Source organism: Trichosurus vulpecula, chromosome 5 (genome assembly GCF_011100635.1).
Source record: "Trichosurus vulpecula isolate mTriVul1 chromosome 5, mTriVul1.pri, whole genome shotgun sequence".
NCBI lineage: Eukaryota > Metazoa > Chordata > Mammalia > Diprotodontia > Phalangeridae > Trichosurus > Trichosurus vulpecula.
In genome coordinates, this window is record NC_050577.1 from 299,996,697 (window position 1) to 300,020,536 (window position 23,840).

Below are 23,840 nucleotides of genomic sequence, written 5' to 3' on the forward strand. Positions count from 1 at the left end.
ATTTACCAATGATTTCTTAATTGCCAAACCTCACCTTATTTTCCTGATCCTAGTCCTTGGTGCCATCTGGGCCCCATTTAACATTGTTTATGTCCCTTTCCTCCCAGGTCCGTTTTACATCCCTTTTTTTCTTTGGCCTGGTGCCTTGGCTGTCTCTGGCCTGGAACTTCCCTCAGAGTCTGGGCTTGGTCGCCTTGGAATGTCCATCTTTGCCTCCAGCCTCCTCACCACAGGCCATCCCTCTGCCAGGTCAGCCCCCAGCTCTTGCAGGCAAGTTCCTCCCGGAGGCTTCCCTTTGGGGGCACCCCCCAGGTCTGTTTCTGACCTTCCCAGCTTTGATGCTGCCCACCGTGGGTCCCTTCCTCTCCCTTCAGCTCCCTTTTGTGTGTTGGCTGTAAGCCCCTTGAGGACAAGGGCTGTCATTCTTTTGGCAGGTGTTTCTGGCCCGGTGCTCAGCCCCTTGCCTGAGCCATTCTAGAAATGCTTTTTGCCATCTACCTTGTCTCCTGAATACTCTCCTCTCTGCGTTTTGTGCCTCAGCTTACTCTTGGCTCTCCTCCTACTGCCTGCGGCTCCTTTGCTGGATCATCATCCCACTATGCCCCCTAACCTTGGAGGGCCCAAGGGTTGCTCTCTCATCCGCTGCCATGGATCCAGCTGTCATCTCCATGCGGGGGAGGACTCCCAGGACTGTATTTCCAGCCCTCACCTCTGTCCTTAGTTCTGGGTCGGGGTCACCACAGGCCTCTTGCACATCAGACTCAGCATATCCAAAACAGAAGCCATTATCTTTCCCTCCCGACTTCCCCGGCATCGTGGAAGGCACTGTCCTCTTCCTAATCACCAGGCTCCTCAGCATCACCTCCTCACTCTCCTGCACCCCATGCATTGCTGAGGTGCCAGATCTGGTCGTTTCCATGTTCACCTCCCTTTTGCACATCCCCTTCTCCCCATTTACCTGACCACCGCCCTGCACTGCCTCTTGTCTGAGCTACCTTGGTGGCTCCTGGGGTTAGTCTTTCCACCTCAAGTCTCTCCCTGCCCAGTCCCTCTGCTCTGTTGCTGAAGTGACTTTTGTAAAGCACAGAGCCAGCCCCGTCATATCCCTCTGCTCAGTAAATTCTAGTGATTCCCTCTAAGGACTGGATCTGGGATCTTATTGACATAGGGAGCTCCCTAGTGAGGAAACTTCCTCCACCAATGCAGGCTGGCACCCCTCTGCACCTTATAGTCTTAGCAGTACCAGGAGTCCTGAGAAGTCGAGTGACTTGACTAGAGTAACACAGCCAGGCTGGGTCTGAGGGGGAACTTGAACCTCTGAGGTCTTCCTGGTCCCAAAGCCAGCTTTCTATGTCTTTGTGATGCTCCTTCTTCCTATCGGTCTTATGCTTGGCATAAAGTTCTTCATGGCCTGGTCCCTTCTGATTTTTCCGTCTCCTAAATTGAATCCTTTCTGCTGACGAGGGGGTGGTGGTTTCACCAACAGAAATAGGGAACTTTGGAGAAAGAAGGGGGGGAGATGATGGATCATGTTCTGGACATGCTGAGCTTAGGATTATAGATTTCAATCACAAAAGACCTTGGAGGCCGTCGAGAGCAACCCAAGCATTTTAGGGATGAATAAACTAGGGTCGACAGGGGGTTGCCCACATTGCCCACAGTTGCACTGCTGGGGAGCCATCTTTTTCTGACCTGTTTGGCCCTTTCCTGTTTATTATCAGCAGAGCTGGGAGGGGTCTTAGTGGTAGTGAATAGACCAGTCCTCTATGTCTACCTCCGTTACTCCCCCTTCCCGAGAATAAGTACTTTTTTGTCAGGATGGGGATGAATTAAAAGGGTCTGAGATACTGAATAAGGAGCATGAAAGTGCTCTGTGTGAGCCTCCAGGCGAAAAAGTTCTGAGAAGAGAAAAGGTTTGGGTCCCTATTGTGGAAGCTTTGCTGAGGGTGTAGTCAGTTTTTCTCTTCGCAATGTATCCTTGTGGCTTGTTCTGTTCTCTTCCCAGGGCTCCTGCGCAGCATAGACGATGGCCCAGTGCTGGAACTCTCCATCCAAGGTGAGGCAGCACTTTCCCTCTTGCGGGTCTGTCTATATCAAAGCTGTCAAGAACCAGGATGGAACAAAGGCAGGGCACTAAAGCCTGTGCTTGTGCTCTGCTGAGAGGACAGTCCACTGGGCCTCCACAATGGTTCTTTACTGTTATTTCACACAAATTTTAGTTTTTATTGACATCCTTTGTCTTAACATCACCTTCATTTCCACTGTGTCCTACCCCCCAACAAACCAGCTTTCATATCAAGTAATAAGAAAAGAAAGAAAGGAAAGATTGTTGAGCAAAGCTGACCATTAGAGCCACTGAGTCGGACAGTGTCTGCAGTAACCTACACCCATACCCTACCACTTCTGCGAAGAAGGAAGGGAGGTGCATTTTTTCGCCTCTTCCTCAGGGCCAAGCTGGATCATCATACAGGGTTCCATTTAGGGTTTTTGTGGTTGTCAGTGCTCTTTGCATTTACGTTTTTGTGGCCCTTGTGTGTATCGTTTTCCTCTGTTTACTTTGCATCGGTTCGTATAAAAGTTTCCTTGTGCTTCTCTGTTTCACCTTCATTTAAGCCAGCCTAGTTCTGTGTTTTTTAGCCCACCCTGGATACTTGAATTAGAAGGGGCAGAGAGGGGATGCTATGGGCAGGCACTGTGGCAGCATTGAGAAGGGACAGCTGATAGTCAGAAAGCCAGGAAGAGACAGGAAAAGTATCAGAAGAATTTGGAACATCTGGGATCATGAAGGCCAGAGTAGGTGATGAGGGTCTCACTGGATTATGATGATCCTGTCATTGAGAAAAAGTGTGGCCGAGGGCTCCCTGGACCGAGGCAGGAGGAATGGGCTGGTCTGCTCCCCCACTGAGTTTTTGGGTGGAAGGCCACATGGCCCAGTGAAGCAAACCCTGGATTTAGATGTGAGAGTCCTGGGTTTCAATCCTGCTGCTGCTCCTTACTACTTGTGTTACCAAGGGCAGCCCTTGCACTTCCGATTCCCTGCCTGCCACGTGGGGTGGGGCCCAGCTTGGACTAAAGTCATAATTTGTCTAGAAGTAGAGAAGTTGGTCCTGTCTCCTACTGGAGGACTGGGGCAGAGCTGAGCGCTCTCTCTGATGGTGTGTCCTGTCACCTCGCCCTTCTTAGACCTCATCCAGTGCTTTCTCATTCACCACATTGGTCTGTTTGGATTTTCACTATACTTCTCCCCAATCTGTCCCCCTGTCCCAGATTAGAGGACAAGTTCCTTGAGAGAAAAGACCATGTCCCATGATCTATCTTGGTTTCTCCTGCAGTGAGTGTGTCAGGTGTTGGGTTAATTTAATTCTTTCCTTTTAGTCCTCATTCAGCTTATGGTACAACTGAAGCTGGGGCCCTTTGTCCACCGCTTGCTAGAAGAGTGCCAGAAAGAGGTCAGTGATGTGCATGTTTCCTCCTCACTTCAAGCAGCTGCTGAAAATCTGCTTCTAGATGATAGATACCACTCAGCCTTTATCTCCTGCTGTCACCTGCTGGCATCCTTCCCTTTCTTTCAGGCAGAAAGCCTGCCTTGATCTGCTTACCTGGGATCGGGCCCTTCCTGGCCTTTTCCGCAGCCTTCTCACCTTCTGATTCGTGCTGTCATTCTTGGGGCTCCCATCTGCCCCAACCGGGTATTTGAGCCCTTTCATATCTTATCAGTCTTGGTGTGCCTAGGACCTGGCCCCTTGCCCTTCTCTTAGCAGATGCCTAATAAGTGCTGGTTGAATTGAATGTGGCTATACTGTCAGTTCATGGTTTTATCCCGTGTTTTTGTTCTGTTACCTGCATGGGCCCTGGACAGTTTTCTGTGTTAGTATTATTTATATTAGATACTCAGCTGCTGGAAGACAGGCTGTGTGTGTGTGTGTGTGTGTGTGTGTGTGTGTGTGTGTGAGAGAGAGAGAGAGAGAGAGAGAGAGAGAGAGTTGTCCTTACTCAGTTCAGTTAGGAATGTAATAAATGCTTTTGATGAAATGGTGGGTGAGCTTCCTGGCCTTACAAGGTGACCCAGGCAGGCCTCTATGGTCTTATCATTTTCCAGCTTCCAGCTCACTGGGGCTTCAGAGCTGTGCATCTCACCTCGCTTCTGTTTGCTTTCTCAGCAAACTCTGGTGTGGCCTGTGGCCAGCGTAATGCCTGGGCAGGGCATGACCTGGCACCTTGGCACGTTTCCTCCTTTGCAATGGGCCTCACTACTGGGATGGTTTATCTTCCTCAATACCAATTTCCTTCTCTGTAAAGTACACCAAAGAGGCCTTGCCCACCCTCTGTGCCTCGAAGGGTTGTTGTGAGAAAAGTGCTTTTTCAGCCTTAAAGTATTAAAGAAATGAGAGCTTTTGCTATTCCTTCACAGCTTTGTAACATGCCCAGCATGAGGGGCAGCCTGGCCACAGTGACCCTCCTGGGCAAAATGGCGGATGCCATCCCTTCTCTTGCTGAGATCCTCGTGATAGACCATGGTGAGTGCTGCTTCTTCAGCCCTTCTCCCTGCTGTTGAGGCAGCTTCTGCTTCTCCATTCCCTGCTGTTCCCACAGGACTCAGTATGTGCCTCTCCTCTGAACCTCAGTTACTTTATCTCTAGCATGGGGTTATAAATCTAAATCTACTCACTTTATAGGAAAATATTTTGTGAACCTTAAAATGCATTAGAAGTGAGGACTTCTGTTTTCACCATTTTAATTTGATTCCTATTCATATGGTTTTTGACAGGTGGTTTTACACTTTTTCACATGCCCTTTTTTAGACTCCCTGAGGCAGTGGGGGTAAAGTGGGAAGAATACTGACCAGACTGGGAGTCAGAAAGCCCCCCGCCACCGCTGATGCTTCCTGGCTCAGGCAAATCATGGGCAAGTCACTGACTTTTAGCCTCATTCTCCTCCTCTCTGGGAATCCGGGGGTTGGAGTAGGTTCAGGTGCCTCCTCTCTCTGAAGCCCGTCCTTCCTCATCCAGAACCTAGGCCTTCTGACTCCCACCCACCACCTTTCCTTCTGAGATTTTAGAATGTCAGTAATTTCCTCATCTCTAAAGTGGGAATCATAACATTCATGCTGCCTCCTTGGCAGGGCTGCTGTGAGGATCACCCTGGGGGAATGTTAGATAAGAGCATGATGACGTTCTTTGGGGTTCTGGATGGCGATGACTCCTGCCCACATCCATGGCTCCTTTGGCTGTTTCCCTGGGCAGGTAGCCTCGTGGAGCAGCAGTTGAGGGGCCTGATGTACCCCAATGAGGCACTGAAGGCCGCAGTTTGCTATCTATATGGAAAGCTGTATTCCTCTCCCACTGTGGCAGAGAAACTGTCAGGCCATTTCAGGGAGAAGCTGTGTCCCCTTTTCCTGACGACGCTGGACAACGCCCAGTCAAAGGAGCTGCAGATTAACTGCATAGGTGAGGCATGTTTTGAGAGGAAAAAGCAGAGGATGCCAGAGAGCTTCTTGTTTTAGGACTTCTGCTGTCAGCTACATGCAAGACTTTGTGGGGCAGATTAACTGAGCCCCAGAGAAGGCTTCCTTGGGTGCCATGAAGGTGTCTCATCTCAGATTGGCCCTTGGAGGCAGTGGCAGAGGAGATAAGCTCTTCGAGGTCCTTTCAAGGTAGAAAGGCTTCCTTACAGGTCCAGGGTCTGTTGTTGGGGGCCAGTTTTGCTTAGTCAGGAGAGGCTCACCCCAAGACTGGTTGTCAGAAGCTACCAAAGAAAGACCTCTTAAAGTTGAGGTGACCTCTGTTCGTGGTGGGGATGACCACATTAATGAAATCAGGGATTTTCTGAAGCCTTGACATAAAAGAGGAGGCACCCAAAGAAAGAGAAGGAAGAGTCTGGAGTACCCCCTTTCCAATTGGACTTGCCCTAGCAATCAGACATTAGCTCCATTGGTGTGACGTGTGACATGGTGACACCTACTTCTGTACCTTGAACATAGTAGGTACTTTGTTGAATTAAATTGAGAACGAGTAGACCGCTTGGAGGTTTATTCCTATACTGGAGGCCCAGGGGGACCCATTCACCCATTTCTTCCTTCAGAAATTTATGGAGTGTCTGCTCTGTGCAAAGGAAGCACTGTCCCGAGTGCTCTAGAGTGCAAAGCCAGACAAAGCTTTCCTGGAGGGGGTGATTCTGGGGGTGTTGATAGCCAGCCTCTGTGCTTGTCCTCTCAAGTTGACATTTAAGGAGGTTTCCTCTTCCTCTTTATTTTCACAGGTTTACTGAGAGAGCTACTGAAATATGACCGCTTTGTATCAGTTATAATGAGTAAATCAGGGACGGCGGGGATTTCTGAAAATGCTGAGGTGCTACAAGAAGAAAACACTCTGCCCTTAGTGCTTAAAAAGGTAATTCCTGCACAGGGCTCTGGGTTTCCTGATCAAAAACTATCTCCTGCTGTCACTGTCACACAGCTACTTACTGTATTTGTTTACTAGTTATGCTTATGGTGGAGTTCTCTCTGAGCATTCTCCTTTTCCATGCAGAAATATTGGGGAACGGAGGATAGTACCACCCAGACACTTTAGGATCTGTCCAGGCTTGCAGTTTCTGGGCCCACATTCTGGAATTGCTAGTGGAGATTGGCATTAGGCACAAATAGGGAATGGTTACCTTTGCCTGGATATAGAACCCACTCTACCCACATACTTTCAGTTTAAGATTATTTAGCTTGCTCATGCGAAAGGATTTTTATTTATTGCACTAAAATTACCCGTCTTATCTTCTGTGGTGACTTCTTTTTTATAGAATTTTATTTTTTCCTATTATATGTCAAGACAATTTTTTAGCATTCAATTTTACAAGATTTTGAGTTCCAAATTTTTCTAGCTCTTGTCTTCCCTCCCCTCTTCCTAAAATGGTAGGCAATTTGATATAGGTACAATTATGTAAAACACATTTCCATATTAGTCACAGTTGTGAAAGAAGAAACAGACCAAAAGGAAAAACACATAAAAATAATGTGAGAAAAGTATCTTTTGATCTGCATTCCAAGTCCATCAGTTCTTTATCTGGATGTAGAAAGCATTTGCCTTTGAGTCCTTTGTACTTGTCTTGGATCGTTGTATTGCTGAGAAGAGCTAAGTATTGCTGATACTGTGTGCAGTGTTTTTCTGCTTCTGCTCATTTCACTTTGCATCAGTTCATACAAATCGTTCCAGGTTTTTCTGAAATCTTCCTGCTTATCATTTCTTATTGCACAATAGTATTCTATTACATTCATATACCACAGCTTGTTCGGCCATTCCCCAATTGATGGGCATCCCCTCAATTTCCAATATTTTGCTTCCAACAAATAGGGCTGCTATAAATATTTTTGTGCACGGAGGTTCTTTTCTCCTTTTTTATGATCTCTTTGGGATACAGACCTAGCAGTATTGCTGGGTCAAAAGATATGCACAGTTTTATAGCCCTTTGGGTCGAGTTCCATATCAGTTCACAGCTCTACCAACAGTGCATGAGTGTCCCAGTTTTCCCAGATCCTCTCCAGTATTCATCATTTTCCTTTTTTGGTTATGTTAGCCAATCTGATGGGTGTGAGGTGGTACCTCAAAGAGTTGTTTTAATTTGCATTTCTCTAATCAAAAGTGATGTAGAGCACTTCTTCATATGCCTTTAGATTGCTTTGGTTTCTTCGTCTGAAAACTGCCTGTTCATATCTTTTGACCATTTATTAATTGGGAATGCCTTGTATTCTTATAAGTTTGACTCAGTTCTCTATATATTTGAGAAATGAGGCCTTTATCAGAGATACCTGATGTAAAGATTATTTCCCAGCTTTCTGCTTTCCTTCTAATTTTGGTTGCATTGGTTTTGTTTGTGCAAAAGCTTTTTAATTTAATATAATCCAAATGATCTATCTTACATTTCATAATGCTCTCTATTTCCTGTTTGGTCATGAATTCTTACCTTCTCCATAGATCTGACAGGTAGATTATTCCTTGCTCTTCTCACTTGGTTATGATGTCACCCTTTTGTCTAAATCATGTACCCATTTTGACCTTACCTTGTGTGAGATGTTGGCTGCGATGACTTCTGGCCTTGGTTCACTTAAGAACTGAGCTGGAAAGTTGTCTTCTTCTCTTCATCTCTAATTTGTGTATGCTGTGGCCTTTTACATCCATTTGGAGCTTATCGTGGTGTGTGGTGTGTGATATATGTAAATCTGATTTTTGCTAGACTGACTCCCAGTTTCTCCAGAAGTTTTATTGAACAGGCCTGGCATTGCTTTAGAGTCTTTTTAACCTAATTTATTCCATCAAGCTGCACTTCTGTTTTTCTGACCAGTACTGGATAGTTCTGGTGGTTCCCTTGACAGCGCCATTTAACCTGCTCATTCACTGTGAACCCAGCACTGGCCCCATTTGTCCACACCCTGGGACCTGCCCTCTCACACAAGCTTGGCTTAATTTTCTTCTTTCACCTCAGGCTCCCCAGTAACTGCTCCATTTTCTCTTTCTGTCTCTCACTTTCTCATGCTCTGGTTCCCCTTTCTCTCCTTGTCTCTGCTCCTAGGCCCTGTCACAAATTGCTGAGGTATAGACCACCATGCTGAGCCACAATCAGTGCCCCTGCAATACCTGAATGACCTTTTACAACCCTGGGACAGTAATACTTTGGCACAGCTGTTTGAATGCTGCATGTTCCTTGTCAGCTTTTCCTGGGGGTTCTCACCCCACAAGAGCCACTCACAGCCTGGGCCCTGAAGGCCTGGGTTTTCACTAGGTGGAATTGTGGAAGGCAATGCTGGGTTATCCTTCTGCAGGGCAGTGGAAACAAAGGCCTTTGGCATCCTTCACTGCTCTGTCCCTTCTGATGAGATGGAGGCCTGGCAATTGAGTCCTGCCCACCAGGCCCAGCGGCGAACAAGCATGTGCATGTTGGTCAAGCTGCAGCTGGGCATGGTCAAACAGGGCTGTTCCCCAGGGCATGCAGCCTTGGAGGGGTGCTTTTACCCTTCTTTTGGGACTTTGTGGGCCCTGGAGTCCCTGCATTTCAGCAGCACCCATCCCTGGGCTTGTATAGCACTTGCTCTCTGGTAGTCTCGACTTTCTCAAATTGCCACCATCATGGACCACCTGTCTTTATCCCCCAGCCCACGTTGGTGTACACCTGCCAGATTGTTTGCTCTGCAGCCGCCTTCTCTCCTAAATACTTTTAAACCCTGGTAAAAGAACGCCTCCTTACACACACCTCCATGTGCAAGGCCCGTGCTCTAACCTCTGATGGTCTGCCCTCAGAGGGCTTGTGCTGTAAGAAGCAGAGGATGAAAGTGTAGAGATGCCCAAATAAACATCATGTAAGGGAGAGCACAAACACTCACAGGCCTTGCAAGGGAGAGGATCTTCTCTAATAAAGGGATTTGGATTGGCCTCATGGAGGAGGTCAGAGGAAATGTGGACAGCTGGAGATGGGGACAGGCTCTGGCAGGGATGGGGGCAGAGTGATTGAATGGGGGTGGGAGAGAAGGACCAGAGGAAGGCATGGTGAGTAGGTCCAGTTTGGCTGGAATGTTGGGGGGTGGTGTGGAGACGTCACTGAAATTAGCCTGGAAAGCTGTGGGAGCTGGATCGGGCCAGCCTGAGAAGTTTGTACTTTATTCTTCTGGTGATCAGAAGGGGCTCGGGGTTGGCAGCGTTCTGTGTAGCTGTAGGCAGCTGGAAGCAGCCTCCATGATTAAGAAGACAGGCATGACTAAAAAATGGTGGCATGGTATTCATGTCTTCATTGTATGGATGTCACAGAATATGTCACGTAATGAAGACTAAGAGGAGGAGAAACAGAAAGCAATCTGGAAGGAACTTCATGAAGTGACACAAAGGGGAATGCCAGAGTAGAAGGGAGGCCCAGAGCTCAGCTGAACTGCCCAGGGAAGAGTCTATGGGACAGAAAGCTGGTTGAGGATCCTGGGGCAGACGGGACAGACAGAAAACCTGTGGACATGTTTTAGGCCTTGAAATTAGTTTAAGCCAAATCATTATGAAGCATTTTAGTTAGTTGTGCAGCTGTTCACTATTCAATTTATAACATAATCATTTATTTTTAAAAAGAGAAAGCTGTTGAGGGCTGGTTTTCTACTCCAGGGTATGATGTGATCAGGCAGCTGCCTTTGGGTCATTATTTTGGCAGTTGGGTGAAGTTTGATTTGGTGAAAGATGAGGTGGGAGGGATAGCCAGGTGGCGCAGTGTACCACACCCAGAGTCAGGAAGACCTGAGTTCAAATCCAGCCTCAGATACTTACTAGTTGTGTGACCCTGGGCAAGTCACTTCACCCTGTTTGCCTCAGTGTCCTCATCTGTAAAATGAGCTGGAGAAGGAAATGGCAAACCCCTCCAGTATCTCTGCCAAGAAGACCCCAAATGGGGCCAGGGAGAGTCAGACATGACTGAAAAGACTAAACACCAGGAGGAAGCTGGAGATTCCAGTTTGCAGAGGTTTAAAGTAAGGGCCCAGGTGAGAGGCGGGGGTGAGCCTGGACTGGGGAGGTGGCAGTGAGATCCTGGAGAGGGACAGTAGAGGCACTTTCTCTAAATGGATACATGTGTATTTTCATTATCTTTGTCATAAACTTACAAAAACAAATCCTTCAAACCCTTAGTATTTAAAAAGATGGAAACAAATGCGCTAACAATGGACCAGCCCCTTCCAGGGGTGTCAGAAATTTAGCCACCCTTAAAATGGGTGGGGGGGATCTTTGTTTCCCACTTAGTGACTTCCTGTTCCCTTTCTGCTCCCCATCCCCACTTCCCATGTCGTTCTACAGAATGTGACAGCGCATGGCCTCTGGCCTGCCTGCTTCTAGTGTCAGAACCCCCTCCACTTTTGGCAGGGGCATTTCTAGGTGCTGCCACCACCTAAGTCACAGGGAAGGTTCAAAGTGTTGGTCAGGCTGGGGTGGAAATGACCCCATTTCCAGCCTCCCTCAAGGGGCATCCTCCTGAGACCCAGCCCCATGAGGGCAGGGGAGCCTTTCCCTTCCAGCTCCGAGGCGTGGGCCCCCATGCCCAGCCTCCTTTCTGAAGATTCTCCTGTCACCCTGATCTCCTACGAGATGCTGTGGGCAACATTAATTGCTTCATTTAGAAGGAGCTGCTTCTCTGGTGGTCTGTGGTAGTCAGCTCAGTGGGTGGAGTTGAGCCGATACCTCTCCTGCCATTTAACGTTGGTTGCTCTTCTCAGAGGCCCCTTTCTGTAGGGAATGGTCATGTCCTTCTGACCAGGGGCTGGCGGAGACTCTGAGGCGTGTGCTCTCTGCCTTTTTGTCCAGCTGCTGCTGTCCAGAGATGAAACCTTGCAGGTGGCGAGCATGCACTGCATGGCAGCTGTGCTGGTGCATTCTCCTGTGAAGTATGCCCCGGCCTTCATCCACGCAGACATTCCAGGTAGGGGGTTGGTCGCCTTCCTTCTGTAGGATCCCTAGGCCCTGGTGATGGATAGGAAGGTGAGGTGGCGGCTGTCCTCTGGAGGACGGCCTCGTTAGCTAGTGTGAGGGGCACTCAGGCTTTTCTCGCTGGGGGCTCTTACAGAGGAAGCCCCCTGGGAGAGCCCAGAAACATCCTGCTTTCTGCTCCTGCTTCTTCACTGGCCTTTACTGTCTCCTCCTCCAAAAGACTTAATTTCCCTGGCTTTAATGTGGCTTAGAGCTGGAAGGGGCCCTGGATGTTGTCTAGTCCAAGCTCCTTTATCTGATAGATGGGTGAACTGAGACCCAGAAAGGGAAGGGACTTAGATCACACAGTAGATTTGAGGATTTCCAGGCAGCAGGGTCAGACCCCTTAGATTGCCCCAAAGGAATATAAAAAGTCAAGCAGGGAGTGACCTTATAGGGTGGTTAGTGGGAAAGAGGGATGGTGGGCTTAGAGTCAGGAGAGCCTTGGGCTTGAATCCTTTATCTGGTGTTTGCTGAGGGCTGAGTCACCCTGGGCAAGTCACTAGACTGCTCTGGGCCTCAGTTTCCTCTTCTCCAACGGACAATAACATCAGCAGGAATTACCTCACTGGGTTGTTGTGAGGCCCGGCTAAGGCTGGATGATGTCTCTGATGGGCTTCACCCACCCCGAAGTGCTCCATGCACCTCTCATCTAGTACAATCCTCACATCTCAAAGCCAGAATACAACAGAAGGCTTGGGCCTGTGCCGTGACCTGTCCAAGGTCAGCTGTACACTCGGTCAAGGCAGAGGCAATGCCCTTTTGACAACAGGATTACACAGCTGGACTGCTTTTATTTCACCTGGATAAAACAATCTGGATGTGAAAGTGCCCTCTGGCCTCTAGAGGAGCTCAGAATAACTGGATAAAACTTTCATTTGGGCACAGGAAGGCTTGCCGATAGCTGCTCCCCCAGAAGGATCCAGGGTGGGAGGGGGGTGAGGGTTGGACCCTGCCCCTCCCCCCAAAGCCATGCCACCTTGGGCATTGCTTCCAGGAGCCCTCCCTGCCCTGGACATGGCCATGTGGAGGACTGGACATTGAGGAGGGCTGCCCTGAAGGAGAAGGGCCTCCAGGGCCTGTCCTAGGAAAGCAGCGGGGGTGAAGGGTCTGGCATGTTTGGCTCAGCTGGAGGATGGGCATCAAGCTGGCTCTGTTTGGCCCAGGAAGGGGGTGAGGAGCAGTGAGGGGAGGGGCTGCCTTGGGTGGGGAGGGACCCCCTCAATGGTGAGCACTTGTCCAGGTGGGGCCTTTCTGGGCACAGCTCAGATGCAGTGGCCAGTGGGGCCCCTCCCTCCCATATCCGTCAGTGAGGGGCTGCCCTCTCCCTTCTGCAGAGTTCCTGTTTGAGCATCTCTCCTGCACCACCGAGGCCCTCCTTTGGGCCGCATACAGCTGCTTGTTGCTCCTGACCGAAGAGCGCCTCTTCTTTTCCAAGTGTCACACTGTGTATGGTTAGTGCCTGACCCGCCCCCCCCCCCCGCCCGCCCCCTGGGTCCCTCTCACCCCTTCCTTTCGAAGGTCTCTGAGCCACACTCTCTCTGCCCTGCTGCCCGGGTCCAGGTCCTTGGCCCTTGGTACCTGGGCAGCTGAAGTAGCCTAAGGATGGGGAGCGTGGGGCCCTGGGCCTGGAGCAGCAGGACCCGGGTTTGGAACTGGCCCTGTGACCTTGGGCAAGTTCCTTAACCTTTGTCTGTCTCTGTTTCCTCATCTGTAAAATGGCGCCATAGCAGCATCTCCCCTGCCCCACCCCAGTTGTCAGGAGGATCCAATCAGATAACGTAGGAACAGCATTTCACAAACTTCAAAGAGCTGGTCCTGCTAACTGGGCTCCCCGACTCCAGGCCCTTCTCTGCTCCTCACCCTCAGTACCCCCTCAGTGTCACCACCAGTGGTTTTGCTGTGGGCCTACACCTCCAGACCAGATGGGCAGCTTGGGAAGTGCCCCCAATCTGCCCCAGGTGCAGAAGTAATGTGACGGTGGCCATGGGGCAATTCCAGGCCAAACCAGCAAACATTAAGCACCCACTGTGTGCCAGGCACTGTGCTAAGCTCTGAGGATACAAAAAGGAGCAAAGAACCACCCCTGCCTCTGTGGAGCTCCAAATCTACAGGGAGAGACAGCACGCCAGTGCTGGGGTGCAGACATTGTATGTGGCAGACACATGGAGATTTATCCAAAAGGGGAAGGCTTCAGCATGGGCGGGGGGTGGGGTGTCAGAAGAGGCTTCTTGTAAAATGTGAGGTTTTATTTGGGACTTGCCAGGAGTGGAGACAAAGAGGCAGGGAGGAGGTGGGGATGCAGGGGACACCAGAGCCAAGAGATGGGACAGTGAAGAGGCCAGACTATGGGAGGCTGGATGTGGAGAGGTGGGAAGGGCGTTGAACACCAGCCAGAGGATTTTATACTTGATCCTGGGGATGGGGGGAGTGGGTGGATGGGTGTGTGAGTGAGTGGGGGGTGAATGTGAGTGTACAGGTATATGAATGAGTGGGGGGTGGTGAGTGTGTGCGTGAGGGGAAAGCGAGCCTCTGTTCACTTTTTTCCCCACCACCGCCATCCCTGCCTTGCTTGGCGGCTGCAGGTGTTTGCTCTCTGGGAGGGCTGGCATCCCAGGGTCTCTCCCTTCCCCATGATCCCACAGGTTGCCTGAAGCCTTTGCCTTGAGGAAGCTTGTCCCAGGCCCCAGGCCCTGTCCTCTGGGAGGTGGGCACCTCTTCAGAGTCCTCTTTGCATCCCTCATGCCCTCGGAGATAAAGCTTTGTAAAGCTGCCATTTGTTGGCAGGAGTCCCTGGGGAGGGCATTCCCTCTCTGGGCCTCAGACTCCTCATCTGTAAAAGGGGTTGGATGACCTTCATGAGTCTTCCTCACTCTGGATTTGTGACACATCGATGCAGAGCCGGCAGGGTCCTGCGATGAGCCCCTCCAGCCTGGCCCCCCTCATTTGTAGTGAGGCAGCTGAGGCCCAGAAGGGTTGTCCCCAGTCAGCCAGGCCATGCCCGGAGAAGTGCCCAAGCAGCATTCGGGTCCCTACACGGCACGGCTTCACAAAGGCTTTGGGATCCCCGGCCTAGAGCTGGAAAGGACCTCAGGGGTCTGTCCTGTCTGATCCCCTCATTAAGAGGGGGGAAAGAGGGCCCAGAGGTGTGGCCACATACGGGGTGAGATTTGAACCTGGGCCCTCTGACTCCAGAGCCGATCCTGCTTCTGCTGTGCTAGGTGGCCGCTTTGGCCCTAGGCTTTGCACACAGTTGGTGCTTTATAAATGTTAGGTGAATTGACTTGGTTGCCCAGGTATGTTCTATTCTTGTGAAAATGCCCTGTCCCTCCTTGCTTGTGACTCTTTTTGGAGGGTGGTGAAGGGAAGCCTGCCTGGGGCAGGGGGCCACCCTCGGACCTTGTCCACCCCAACGCAGGGATTGAGTCGCTGGTGCGGAGCCTGAAGGGGATCCTGCAGCTGAACAACCCAGAGCTCCTCAAGCAGGGTCTGCTGCTCTTCACGGAGATTCTGAAGAGGTAAGGGCGGAGAGCAGAGGGCGGCCACGGCTAGGCCCAGGAGGGGCAGAGGGCAGCCACAGCTGGGCTGAAGTGGGGGACAGGGGGGCAGAGGGCAGCCACGGCTGAGCTCAGGGAGGGTAGAGGGCAGCCACGGCTGGGCTGAGGGGGTACGGCGGGACAGAGGGCAGCCACGGCTGAGCTCATGGAGGGTGGAAGGCAGCCACGGCTGGGCTGAAGGGGGACAGGGGGGCAAAGGTCAGAGGGCAGCCACAGTTGGGCCAAGGAGGGGCAGAGAGCAGCCACGGCTGAGCTGAGGAATGTCAGAAGGCAGCCATGGCTGGGCCGAGGGGGTACAGGGAGGCAAGGGTCAGAGGACAGCCACGGTTGGGCCAAGGCAGGGCAGAGGGCAGCCACGGCTGAGCTGAAGAAGGTCAGAAGGCAGCCATGGCTGGGCTGAGGGGGTACAGGCAGGGCAAGAGGCAGGATTGGGAGGTGGCTTCAAATGAACCACTGGATCCTTTGCCCCTTCCCCAGGCAGCCAGAAGAGATCAAGCTTTTTACAAACTCGGCCACCTGCAAAGACGCTAGCGGCGTTCTCCAGGAGGCCATCAGCAGCCCCGTCCTGGAGGTCGTGGCTGAGGCGGTCAGAGCTGTGGCAGCTTTTTTCAGGTGAGGAGCTTCCTTTGCAGTGTCACCAGTCAGCTTTGGTTTCTCCCCCTGCTGTTTGGGTTGGCCCTTGAACTCTCCTGCTGACCTTTGGACTGGAGCAGTTAGAGGGAGGCAAAGTTTGTCTGAGCCAGGGTGGCCTTGTGAGGCCATAACTCACATTTCTACAGCACTTGAAGCTAGCAGCCCTGTTAGAGGGTGAGCTCCCCGTCAGGTGAGGTGTTCAAGCAAAGGTCGGGTGCTCAGCCTGATGCCTGGAGTCCTGTGGCAGGGATCCTGCTTCAGTTGTACTTGACCAATGAGGTCCCTTCCAGTCGATAAGATTCCTAGTTACTGTGGTAAGTGACACTATGGAAATGGGGAGGATAGACCTGATGCTTCATTGATGCGGGGATTCCTTTCATCCCTTCACTGGTGCAGATCGCAGCACCTCTGCCCCGTTGTCCCTACAAGAGCCACCCAGTCCAGTAGATGCTGTCCTCTTGTCTTTCAGTGCCCTGGCCGGCTGGGGCCCTTCTGCTCCCTACAGGGACAGTGCCTCCCCCATGGGGGGGTGAGGGCCTGGCGTGCTTGGTAGGAGTGACCGGGCCCAGGCCCTCCCGCCTCGCCCCAGAGAGAGCAGCTTTGTGTTTAAACTGACGTGCGTGCCTCATGTCCTGACCACGATATTAGGTTCGAGTTGAGTCAGGTTGTAGTTTCTTTAGTTAGAGGAACAAAAATAACATCCTTTAGGACTGATTATTCAGTAAAGTTTGACTTTTAAAAACAGGGCTGAGCACACCCTGATGAAATGTGTCGCCTGCCTGCATTGGGGGGCTTGGCGGTCCCCTGCTGGTGTGGGGGGAGCACAGGGACAGCACAGAAGATTGGGGGCCTTAGGCCCTGGAAAAGGGAAAGGGACTGAGAATTTGAGGATTGTCCCCTGTTATCCCCAGGACTGGGCACAGTGCCTGGTACACAGTAAACACTTAATAAATGCTTGGGGCTTGAGTGAGACGCAGCAGTCCTAAGGACATAGAATGTGAGAACTGGAAGGGTCTGACCGCCTCACTTCACGGGTGAGGAAGCTGAGGCCCGGAGCAGGTGGTCGCTCAGCTGGAGGGGCCAGATCTCACTTTCCAGCAGGCCCAAGCCTGTCCCAGAACTTTCCCCAAGGCCACGTATCCTCTGAAATGAGGAGTTTCCTCTTCCCTCCTTCCCTCCGGCAGCAGGACCCACCTCTGCCTTCTGCAGCACAGGCTCATCTTCCAGTCCTGGGAACTTTGTCCGTCCAGGGGTCAGGCTCTGTGGGTCAGGACAAAAGCTGCCCACCCACCTTTGCCTTCATGCACATTCAGGGGCCAGAGTGCGGCCAGTAGGGCCATGGGTGTTCCTTAGCGGGGACACCCCAATTCCAATCCAAACCTGAACCCCACCGGGTGCATACCTGTGCCTGCTCTCCTCTCTCCCACGACAGGAAGCACCACCTGAGTTTGCCGCCAGTGCCGTATAGAGAGCTTCAGGCCTTGGTCCGAGCCCTGCTGGACCGCTGTGCTGACCTGTCGCTGCCCGTGAGCCGGAGGCCTGTCCATAGCTGTGGCCTGCTTCTCCCAGGGGTAATGTGTGCAGAGGTGGTCAGGGGGCAGGTGGCTCAGTGGCCCTGCTCGCTGAAGGATGCTGGGAGAGGTACTGAGGTTACATTGACCATCCTTGCCTTCAGGGAACTTCTAGTCTGGTAGAGGGTGGAGCGTAAACAACAGTAGTGTTGAGTGTTTGAGTTTGAGTGTTTATAGTGCTCTGAAGGGGTCTCAGATGAGCCAGTCCAACCTTCTCTCCCCACCTCCCCCCACCCCCCATTACAGTGGAGGAAACAGACCCAGTGGGGTGAGGTGACAAGTTTCAAACCAGGTCCCTTTGGGGCTCCAGATCATCTTCCCCTCCCCAGTGCCTCACCCCCACTACAGGCCCCGTGTACCTTGTCCTCCCAACTGGACTGCGAGTGCTGGGAGGGCTCCTGAGGCCAGGTCTGGTCCTCACTGCCAGCCTGGGGGTGGAGAACAGCTGTCATAACCTGGCCAGCTTCACAAGATCACCTCACGGGATCCTTACCACACCCTGGGAGCTCAGGGAGGAAACTGAAGAAGAAAAGTGTTAAGGGTCCCAGGGTCCCAGAGCTAGTGAGTGCCTGAGGTCAGACTGGAAGCCAGGCCTTCCTGACTCCAGGCCCCATGCTTGGTGAGAAGGGCATTGTCCCAAGGAGGAATGCTGGGCTAGGCTCGGGGCCCAGCTGTTCCACTTGGTCATTTCCCATCCCCCTGCATATCCTGTGCATGTATGTGAGCCTGAAGTTAGGGGCCCAGGATGGCATCCTGGAACTTGGAGCCAGAAGGGCCCCGGGGCCACCGAGCCCAACCCTGTCCCTTCACGGATGAGCAGGCTGAGGCCCAGAGAGGTTACCCAGGGAACCAGCATGAGCATCAGGATCCAGCATTCCTTCACTTCCACCAGGTCCCTCCCTTAGTCTCACAGGGGAACGTGTCTCATTCTTCCAGGGCCGCCCATCGAGCCGAGGACCTAGCAGAGCTGTGCTGCAGCAGGCAGAGATCCTTCGGGGGGCCCTTGAGGGCTTCCGAAATGTCTGCAGGTGAGGGGCCCCGTATTGTGTGTGATAAATAGCTCTGCTAGGTGACTTTCTGTGGTTCCTCAAGGTCCCAACTATGGGAGGGAGGCAGGTTTTATCCCCACTTGATGAAAGAGGAAACTGAGTCAGTGCATGTGCTCCCCACAAGGGTCACCTTACTGGGGCTGGTTTCCTGGGAGTTGGACGACTCTTCTCTCTTGTTGAGACCCTCTGATGCCTCCCACAATGTGGAGGAGCCCAGGGGCTCTCATAGGCTGCCCCTGAGAAACCCAACTGGGGAAAGGCCTTTGAAGACAGCTGGTGCCAGATACTCAGTGACCCTCTCTCCCCCAGCTAAGTTCCCACGGGCTGTAGGAGTTTGGTCAGCTGGTTGGTAATAATGTTTATAGCCATTCCAACTCCTGAAGCTGGCTGAGGATGTAAGGCCTTGGAGGGAGTGTAATCAGTATCAGTGGAGGAACCATGCACCTTTGGAAGGGTAGAATAAGCCAAACTGGTCTTGCACAAAGCAGGTGAGGCCCAGGGAAGGACTTTGCTGCTTTCTGCTTCCCAGACTTGCCATGGAGTTTCGGAATGAGCCCTCGGCCCAGGAGAACCCCTTCACGGCTCCCAGCACCGAGAAGGAAGACACGCTAGAGACCTTCTCTGAGTTCTTGCTGAGTGTCTGTGACTCCCTCTGCATTCCCACTGTGATGGTAGGGTGGCCGTGGGATGGCATGGAGGGCTGAGTGGGAGCAGGGGCAGGGATGGGCAGGAGACCGAGGCAGACGGAGGGCTGGGGGAGAGAGGTTCAGGGTCAGGAGACCGAGGCAGACGGACGGCTGGGGGAGAGAGGTTCGGTGGTTTGGCCGCCAGGGTCAGGAGGCCCTGAGGCCCAGGAGGCCGGAGAACAGCAGCCATGGGATGTTGCTGCCAGCAGGTCAGGTCCATTGTGGCTCCTTGGCTCGAGGCCCAAGATTCTTGCTTAGGGTATTGGGGGAGGGGCACTAGGGCCATCTTGCCATTCCCTATAATGATTTCCAAGCTTAATTATGTCCCTGTTGTTTCTTCTGGTTTGTATCTGGTATTTCATTAATGTGGAGAACTCTTGGTCTGAGAACTCCTTCCACTGGAGCATGCACCTCCCCAATTTATAATCTTAAGTGGGGCCTGGGCCCAGGTCCAGGCCCTGAGAAGTCCAGTGACCTGCCCCAGGTCCAGCAGGAGGCCAGGTTGAGATTCCCGGGACAGCTCTCTACCCACTAGGCCACACTGCTTCTCTCTGCATCAAGACTTAAAGCGGTGGGGATGTCCTGGGAACATGAGACTTTCTTCCAAGAAGAGAGGATGAGGTTGCTGGTTGGTATCTCTTAAGGGGAGGCCTCCGTGGGTGAGTAGCAGAGTGTGCTAGATCCTGGCAGCTCAGTGGCCTGGCTCTTTGACCCATGAGGTCAAGGCTAGTGGACGACTAAGAGCATGATTGAGTGTTCTTTATAGACAGTCTGGCTAATACAAATATATTCAGCAGCACCCCCACCTCCCCCCCCACCCCAGTAAAAGCAGCCCTCCAGGCAGGTCAGGGAGACACAAAGTCACCAGCAGGAAGCTTAGAAAGCAGACAGTGAGGAAGACCCAGGAGTGCCCAGCCAAAGCCCTAAAAACTGCTCTTAAACTCTGATTGGCCAAAGCTGCCGCCTGGTCCTCACATCCATCCCCTGGGGCAGAGTAACCCCAAACCGCCCCAGGTCTGCACCCCAGCTTCCTGCACTACCTTGGTCCCCACTGGCCAGGTGGGTGTGGCAGGGAGGGGAAGAGCAGGATAACTTCTGCCCCGCCCCAGTTCCATCAGAATCCTGGCCTGCAATACATTTGGAGGGATGGGGAATCTTATGCAGCAACCATGAACAACACCTAAGTCAAGGCTGTCTTGAAGCACAGCCCCTGGGGGAAAATCTAAACTTACATCTCATTTTGGTGGCTAATAAAAGGATTCACCCCAGGGCTCCTCCAGGTGCAGGCTTCCCTGTTCCTCTGACCTGGGGCTGATTCTTTTTGTTCCATTGACACAACTTTTAAGAAATACAGCTGTTGTATCCAGGGAAGCCTGTGCTGCTCAGGGACTCTGCTGGCAGGAGGAAGCCAGTGTTTGGGCTGACTTTGAGCCCTGGCAGAGTCTGGTGGGAGAAGCTCACACTCCTCAGTTCAATGAGCTGGTGGCAATCAGGGATGACCCCACTGGGCACTCTGCGGAACCAGTCCAGAAGGAGGATTATTCCGGTGCTAGGGTTCAGCCACAGAGCCTGGGTATCAGGGTGACTGTGGTCAGGAATGATGTGAGTGTATGTTGACTCTGTCCTGCTGCATGAGCCTTCGGTGATTGATGGCTCTCTCCCTTGTCTCTCTGTCCCCCTGCTTACAGAGGCATTCTGAACAGGCCATGCATCCTGCTCTCATGGAGATTTTCCTCTCGGTCCTCGACAGCTTGTTCATCATTGTACCCCACATGAAGGAGAAGTTCTCCAAGAAGCTGGGTAGGGAGCACTGGGGCCCTGGGCCAGCCTGGGGGCTGTCCTTGGCCTGGCTCAGCACAAGCCCAGCTCAGAGGGTCTTCATTCATTTAGGAGGCTTCCCAACAGGACAGAGAGGAAATTGGCTGTGGTTCTCGTCTGGTAGTTCCTTGCCAAAGTTCATGGGCTCACTCCTGTAGAGCTGCCCCGGACCCCAGAGCCCACCTGTTCCACCTACCTCGTTTTCGAGATGAGGAGGCTGGTTGGCAGCTGTCTTCCTCCCTGGAGTACAAAACAGAGAATCTTACAAAGCTGTTTCAGCTTGGAGAGCATTAGCAGGGATTGCTCAGTCTGTACTGACTCAATGGTTTGGGTCTGGGTTGCCAAACTAAGGCCGTGACTTTCATTGGAACCAGGGCAGCATGTAGGACTGTAGAAAATGCCCCTTCCTCAAGAGAATTCCAAGACACAAGCAGAAGGGTGGATTTCCCTGCTGTCCCCTGAAGTCTGGATCCAGTTAGCAGCCCCTGCTAATCTTTAATAAGGACCCAGGCTCTGGTAGACCAAGTGGGACAGGAATCCATAGGGGGCAGGTGTGCCTCATCTCTCGGGATGTGGTTGGAGGAGACTTTGAAAACCCACCACTCAGAGAGCCCATCATTAAACAATTCATTTCTTCCCCTCCTCCAGCCTCCTCTTCCTTCATCAGACTAAGCCTGGAGCTGAAGGCCCGGTTCTGCAGTGGACAGAGGTAGGTGAGTCCCCAGGGCTTCCAGAAGCCTGGGGCAGGGAGGAGAGGGAGCACTTCCTGTTCTAGACTGATGGCCACCCAGAGGGGAACGGATTTCCCGTTGATGGGAGTGGTTGGCGTACTAGCCATGGCATAGGATGGATGCATCAGGATGAGGTGGTTGGGTCGTAACTGAATAAAAGCTGAGCTGATTTTGGTATAACTCCCATGCTTGTCTCCCAGGGCAGCAGATGGAGGCTCTCTAGCCTGAGCTGAGGCCCCCTACATCATGCTGACACTCAGCCACTCAGCCCTCCATCAGTTTCCCAGCTGCCAGCCCTTGGACCTTTGTGGGTTCAAACCATATTTTTATAAATCAGCAAGCCCTTTATTACCAAAGGTCATTGTTTCTTCAAGCAGCCACTGGGCACAGTCCCTGGTCCTGGGCAGGCTGAGTTGGGGCCAGGCTTGGCACATCACTCGAGCTCAGGAGTTCTGAGCTGTACTGAGCTAAGCCAGGTGTCCACACTAAGGCAGGTACCAATGTAGTGAGCCCCAGGGAATGGCTGGCCACCATGCTGCCCAAGGATGGGTGAGAAGCAGAGTAGGCCAAAGCTCCCCATACCCATCAGCCTTGGAATTGGCTCAATTCCCAGGCTCAGAAGAAAAACCAAACCAAAACCAAAACCACCAGAATGGATGCTTCCTTCTCCATCCCCTTGCAGGGTTCTGTTCCTCTTGCCTTCTCCCTGGGGCCTGGTCTCAGGACCTCAGCAGACCCAGCTGTGAGGCAGATAACCACTAACAGCCAGCCCCATGCCTGCCCACCCTTGCTGTGGAAGTCAGGGCCATCAAAGTGGGGATCCCAGATGTTTAGTTAAGCTGCTGTAGAGCAGCAGGTTTCGCAGAGACAAGGAGGAAAAGGTGGTGGGAGGATTGAGAGGGAGACAGAGGTTGCTGCTTCAGCTCCTATCTCATTAAACTCCTAACAGCTGTCTGCCAGCCTTTTATGAGCTGGCCCCCGCCTCTCTGCTTATGGGATGCCCAGTGTATTCTGGGCCATTGGGAGGCTCTAGTGGCCGGCATCCTAGAGGAACCCTCCAAGTGGGCAGGCTCAGACTCTGCCCCTTGAACACACCAGGTGTCTCTTGTTTGAGGATAAGCCTTTTGTCCTGGGCTTTGCCTCAACTCCATTCTTGCCCCTAACCAGGGCACAACCCCCCTGACAAAAGCTGACTTCATGGAGCTCTCCTTGGGTGAAGGCATTTAGGGCTCATGAGGGGGAAGGGAGGACTGAGCAGGTCCGCAGAGGGTTGTGACATACACACAAAGGGCATCCATCAAACAGGAGACTCCCTGGCCCCGTGTTAGGGAATGGCTCTCATCCAAAGAATGGCCCTTAAGAGCCTGCGTCAAGGGAGAGCTTTGGGGAGGAGGAGGAGGAGGGAGAGGAGGAGGAAGGAGGGGGAGGGGGGAGGAGGAGAGGAAGGGGAGGAGGAGGAAGAAGAGGAGGGGGAGGAGGAGGAAGAGGAGGGGGAAGGGGAGGAGGAGGAAGAAGACGGGAAGGGGAGGAGGAAGAGGAGGGGAAGGGGGAGGAGGAAGAAGAGGGGAAAGGGAGGATGAGGAGAAAGAGAGGTTGGGGAGGAGAGCCAGCCAAAGCCCTGCTTGCTCCTCTTTGTGTCTGTGGGACAATGTGGTTTTCTCTGCGGGGATCTCTGAAAGGCATGCCCTGTGAATGGAGCCAAGGCACTGCCTGGGGGCGATCGAGCCAAGGGTTCCCAGTCTCTCATTCTCTCTCTCTCTCCTTCCGCTAAGTCACCCAGCCCTGAATCAGGCTTGTTCTGGCTTTCTGTCCTCCCTGTGCCTCAACCTCTTTTCAGCTTTGGAAGAGACAGGACCACCGTCCAGAGAGGGTAAGATACACAAGGGTGCCCTTGGGCAGTGACCTTCCTTAGAGGTCTGAATAGTGAAGGCAGGGAGTCAGTCCAGCATTGGGGTTCCCGGAGAGCTTCAGGACCAACATTTGCCCCTCATGATCTCCCCTGAACCCGGCTCTAACCACCTCAGGCCTGTAGTGAGTATTGCCTTAATTTGTAATAAGAGGAGGGAGCTCCCCAGTCAAGAGAGAGAGCGATGCTCAGAAGGCTCCCCGACTGGCCTGTCTGCATACTGGCACGTCCTCCACTACTGTGTTTAAGGCACAGGGGTACAAAGGCCAAACAGGAACCAGTCCTGGAACACAGTAGGTGCTCAATAAATGGTTACTGACTGGAGATGACAGTAGTTCCACAGCTGAGTAGAAAGAAGGTAGTTTGAGGAGAGACAAAACCTTAATAACTGGGAGTGACCAAGAAAGGCTTCATGGAG

General features: G+C 52.4%; 1 protein-coding gene across 1 annotated transcript in view; it reads left to right on the top strand.

The window, feature by feature from the left end:
* The window catches only part of MEI1 (meiotic double-stranded break formation protein 1), a 72,613-nt gene that overhangs the window by 5,766 nt on the left and 43,007 nt on the right, over nt 1-23,840 (top strand). Inside the window, exons 3-17 of the mRNA XM_036760284.1 lie at nt 2,006-2,056; nt 3,376-3,449; nt 4,412-4,517; nt 5,244-5,447; nt 6,259-6,389; nt 11,310-11,424; nt 12,809-12,925; nt 14,890-14,989; nt 15,506-15,640; nt 17,094-17,232; nt 18,169-18,260; nt 18,811-18,952; nt 20,656-20,767; nt 21,434-21,494; nt 23,289-23,386. Coding sequence (XP_036616179.1) covers nt 2,006-2,056; nt 3,376-3,449; nt 4,412-4,517; nt 5,244-5,447; nt 6,259-6,389; nt 11,310-11,424; nt 12,809-12,925; nt 14,890-14,989; nt 15,506-15,640; nt 17,094-17,232; nt 18,169-18,260; nt 18,811-18,952; nt 20,656-20,767; nt 21,434-21,494; nt 23,289-23,386 — 1,677 coding nt within the window. The remainder of the gene's footprint in view (nt 1-2,005; nt 2,057-3,375; nt 3,450-4,411; nt 4,518-5,243; nt 5,448-6,258; nt 6,390-11,309; nt 11,425-12,808; nt 12,926-14,889; nt 14,990-15,505; nt 15,641-17,093; nt 17,233-18,168; nt 18,261-18,810; nt 18,953-20,655; nt 20,768-21,433; nt 21,495-23,288; nt 23,387-23,840) is intronic.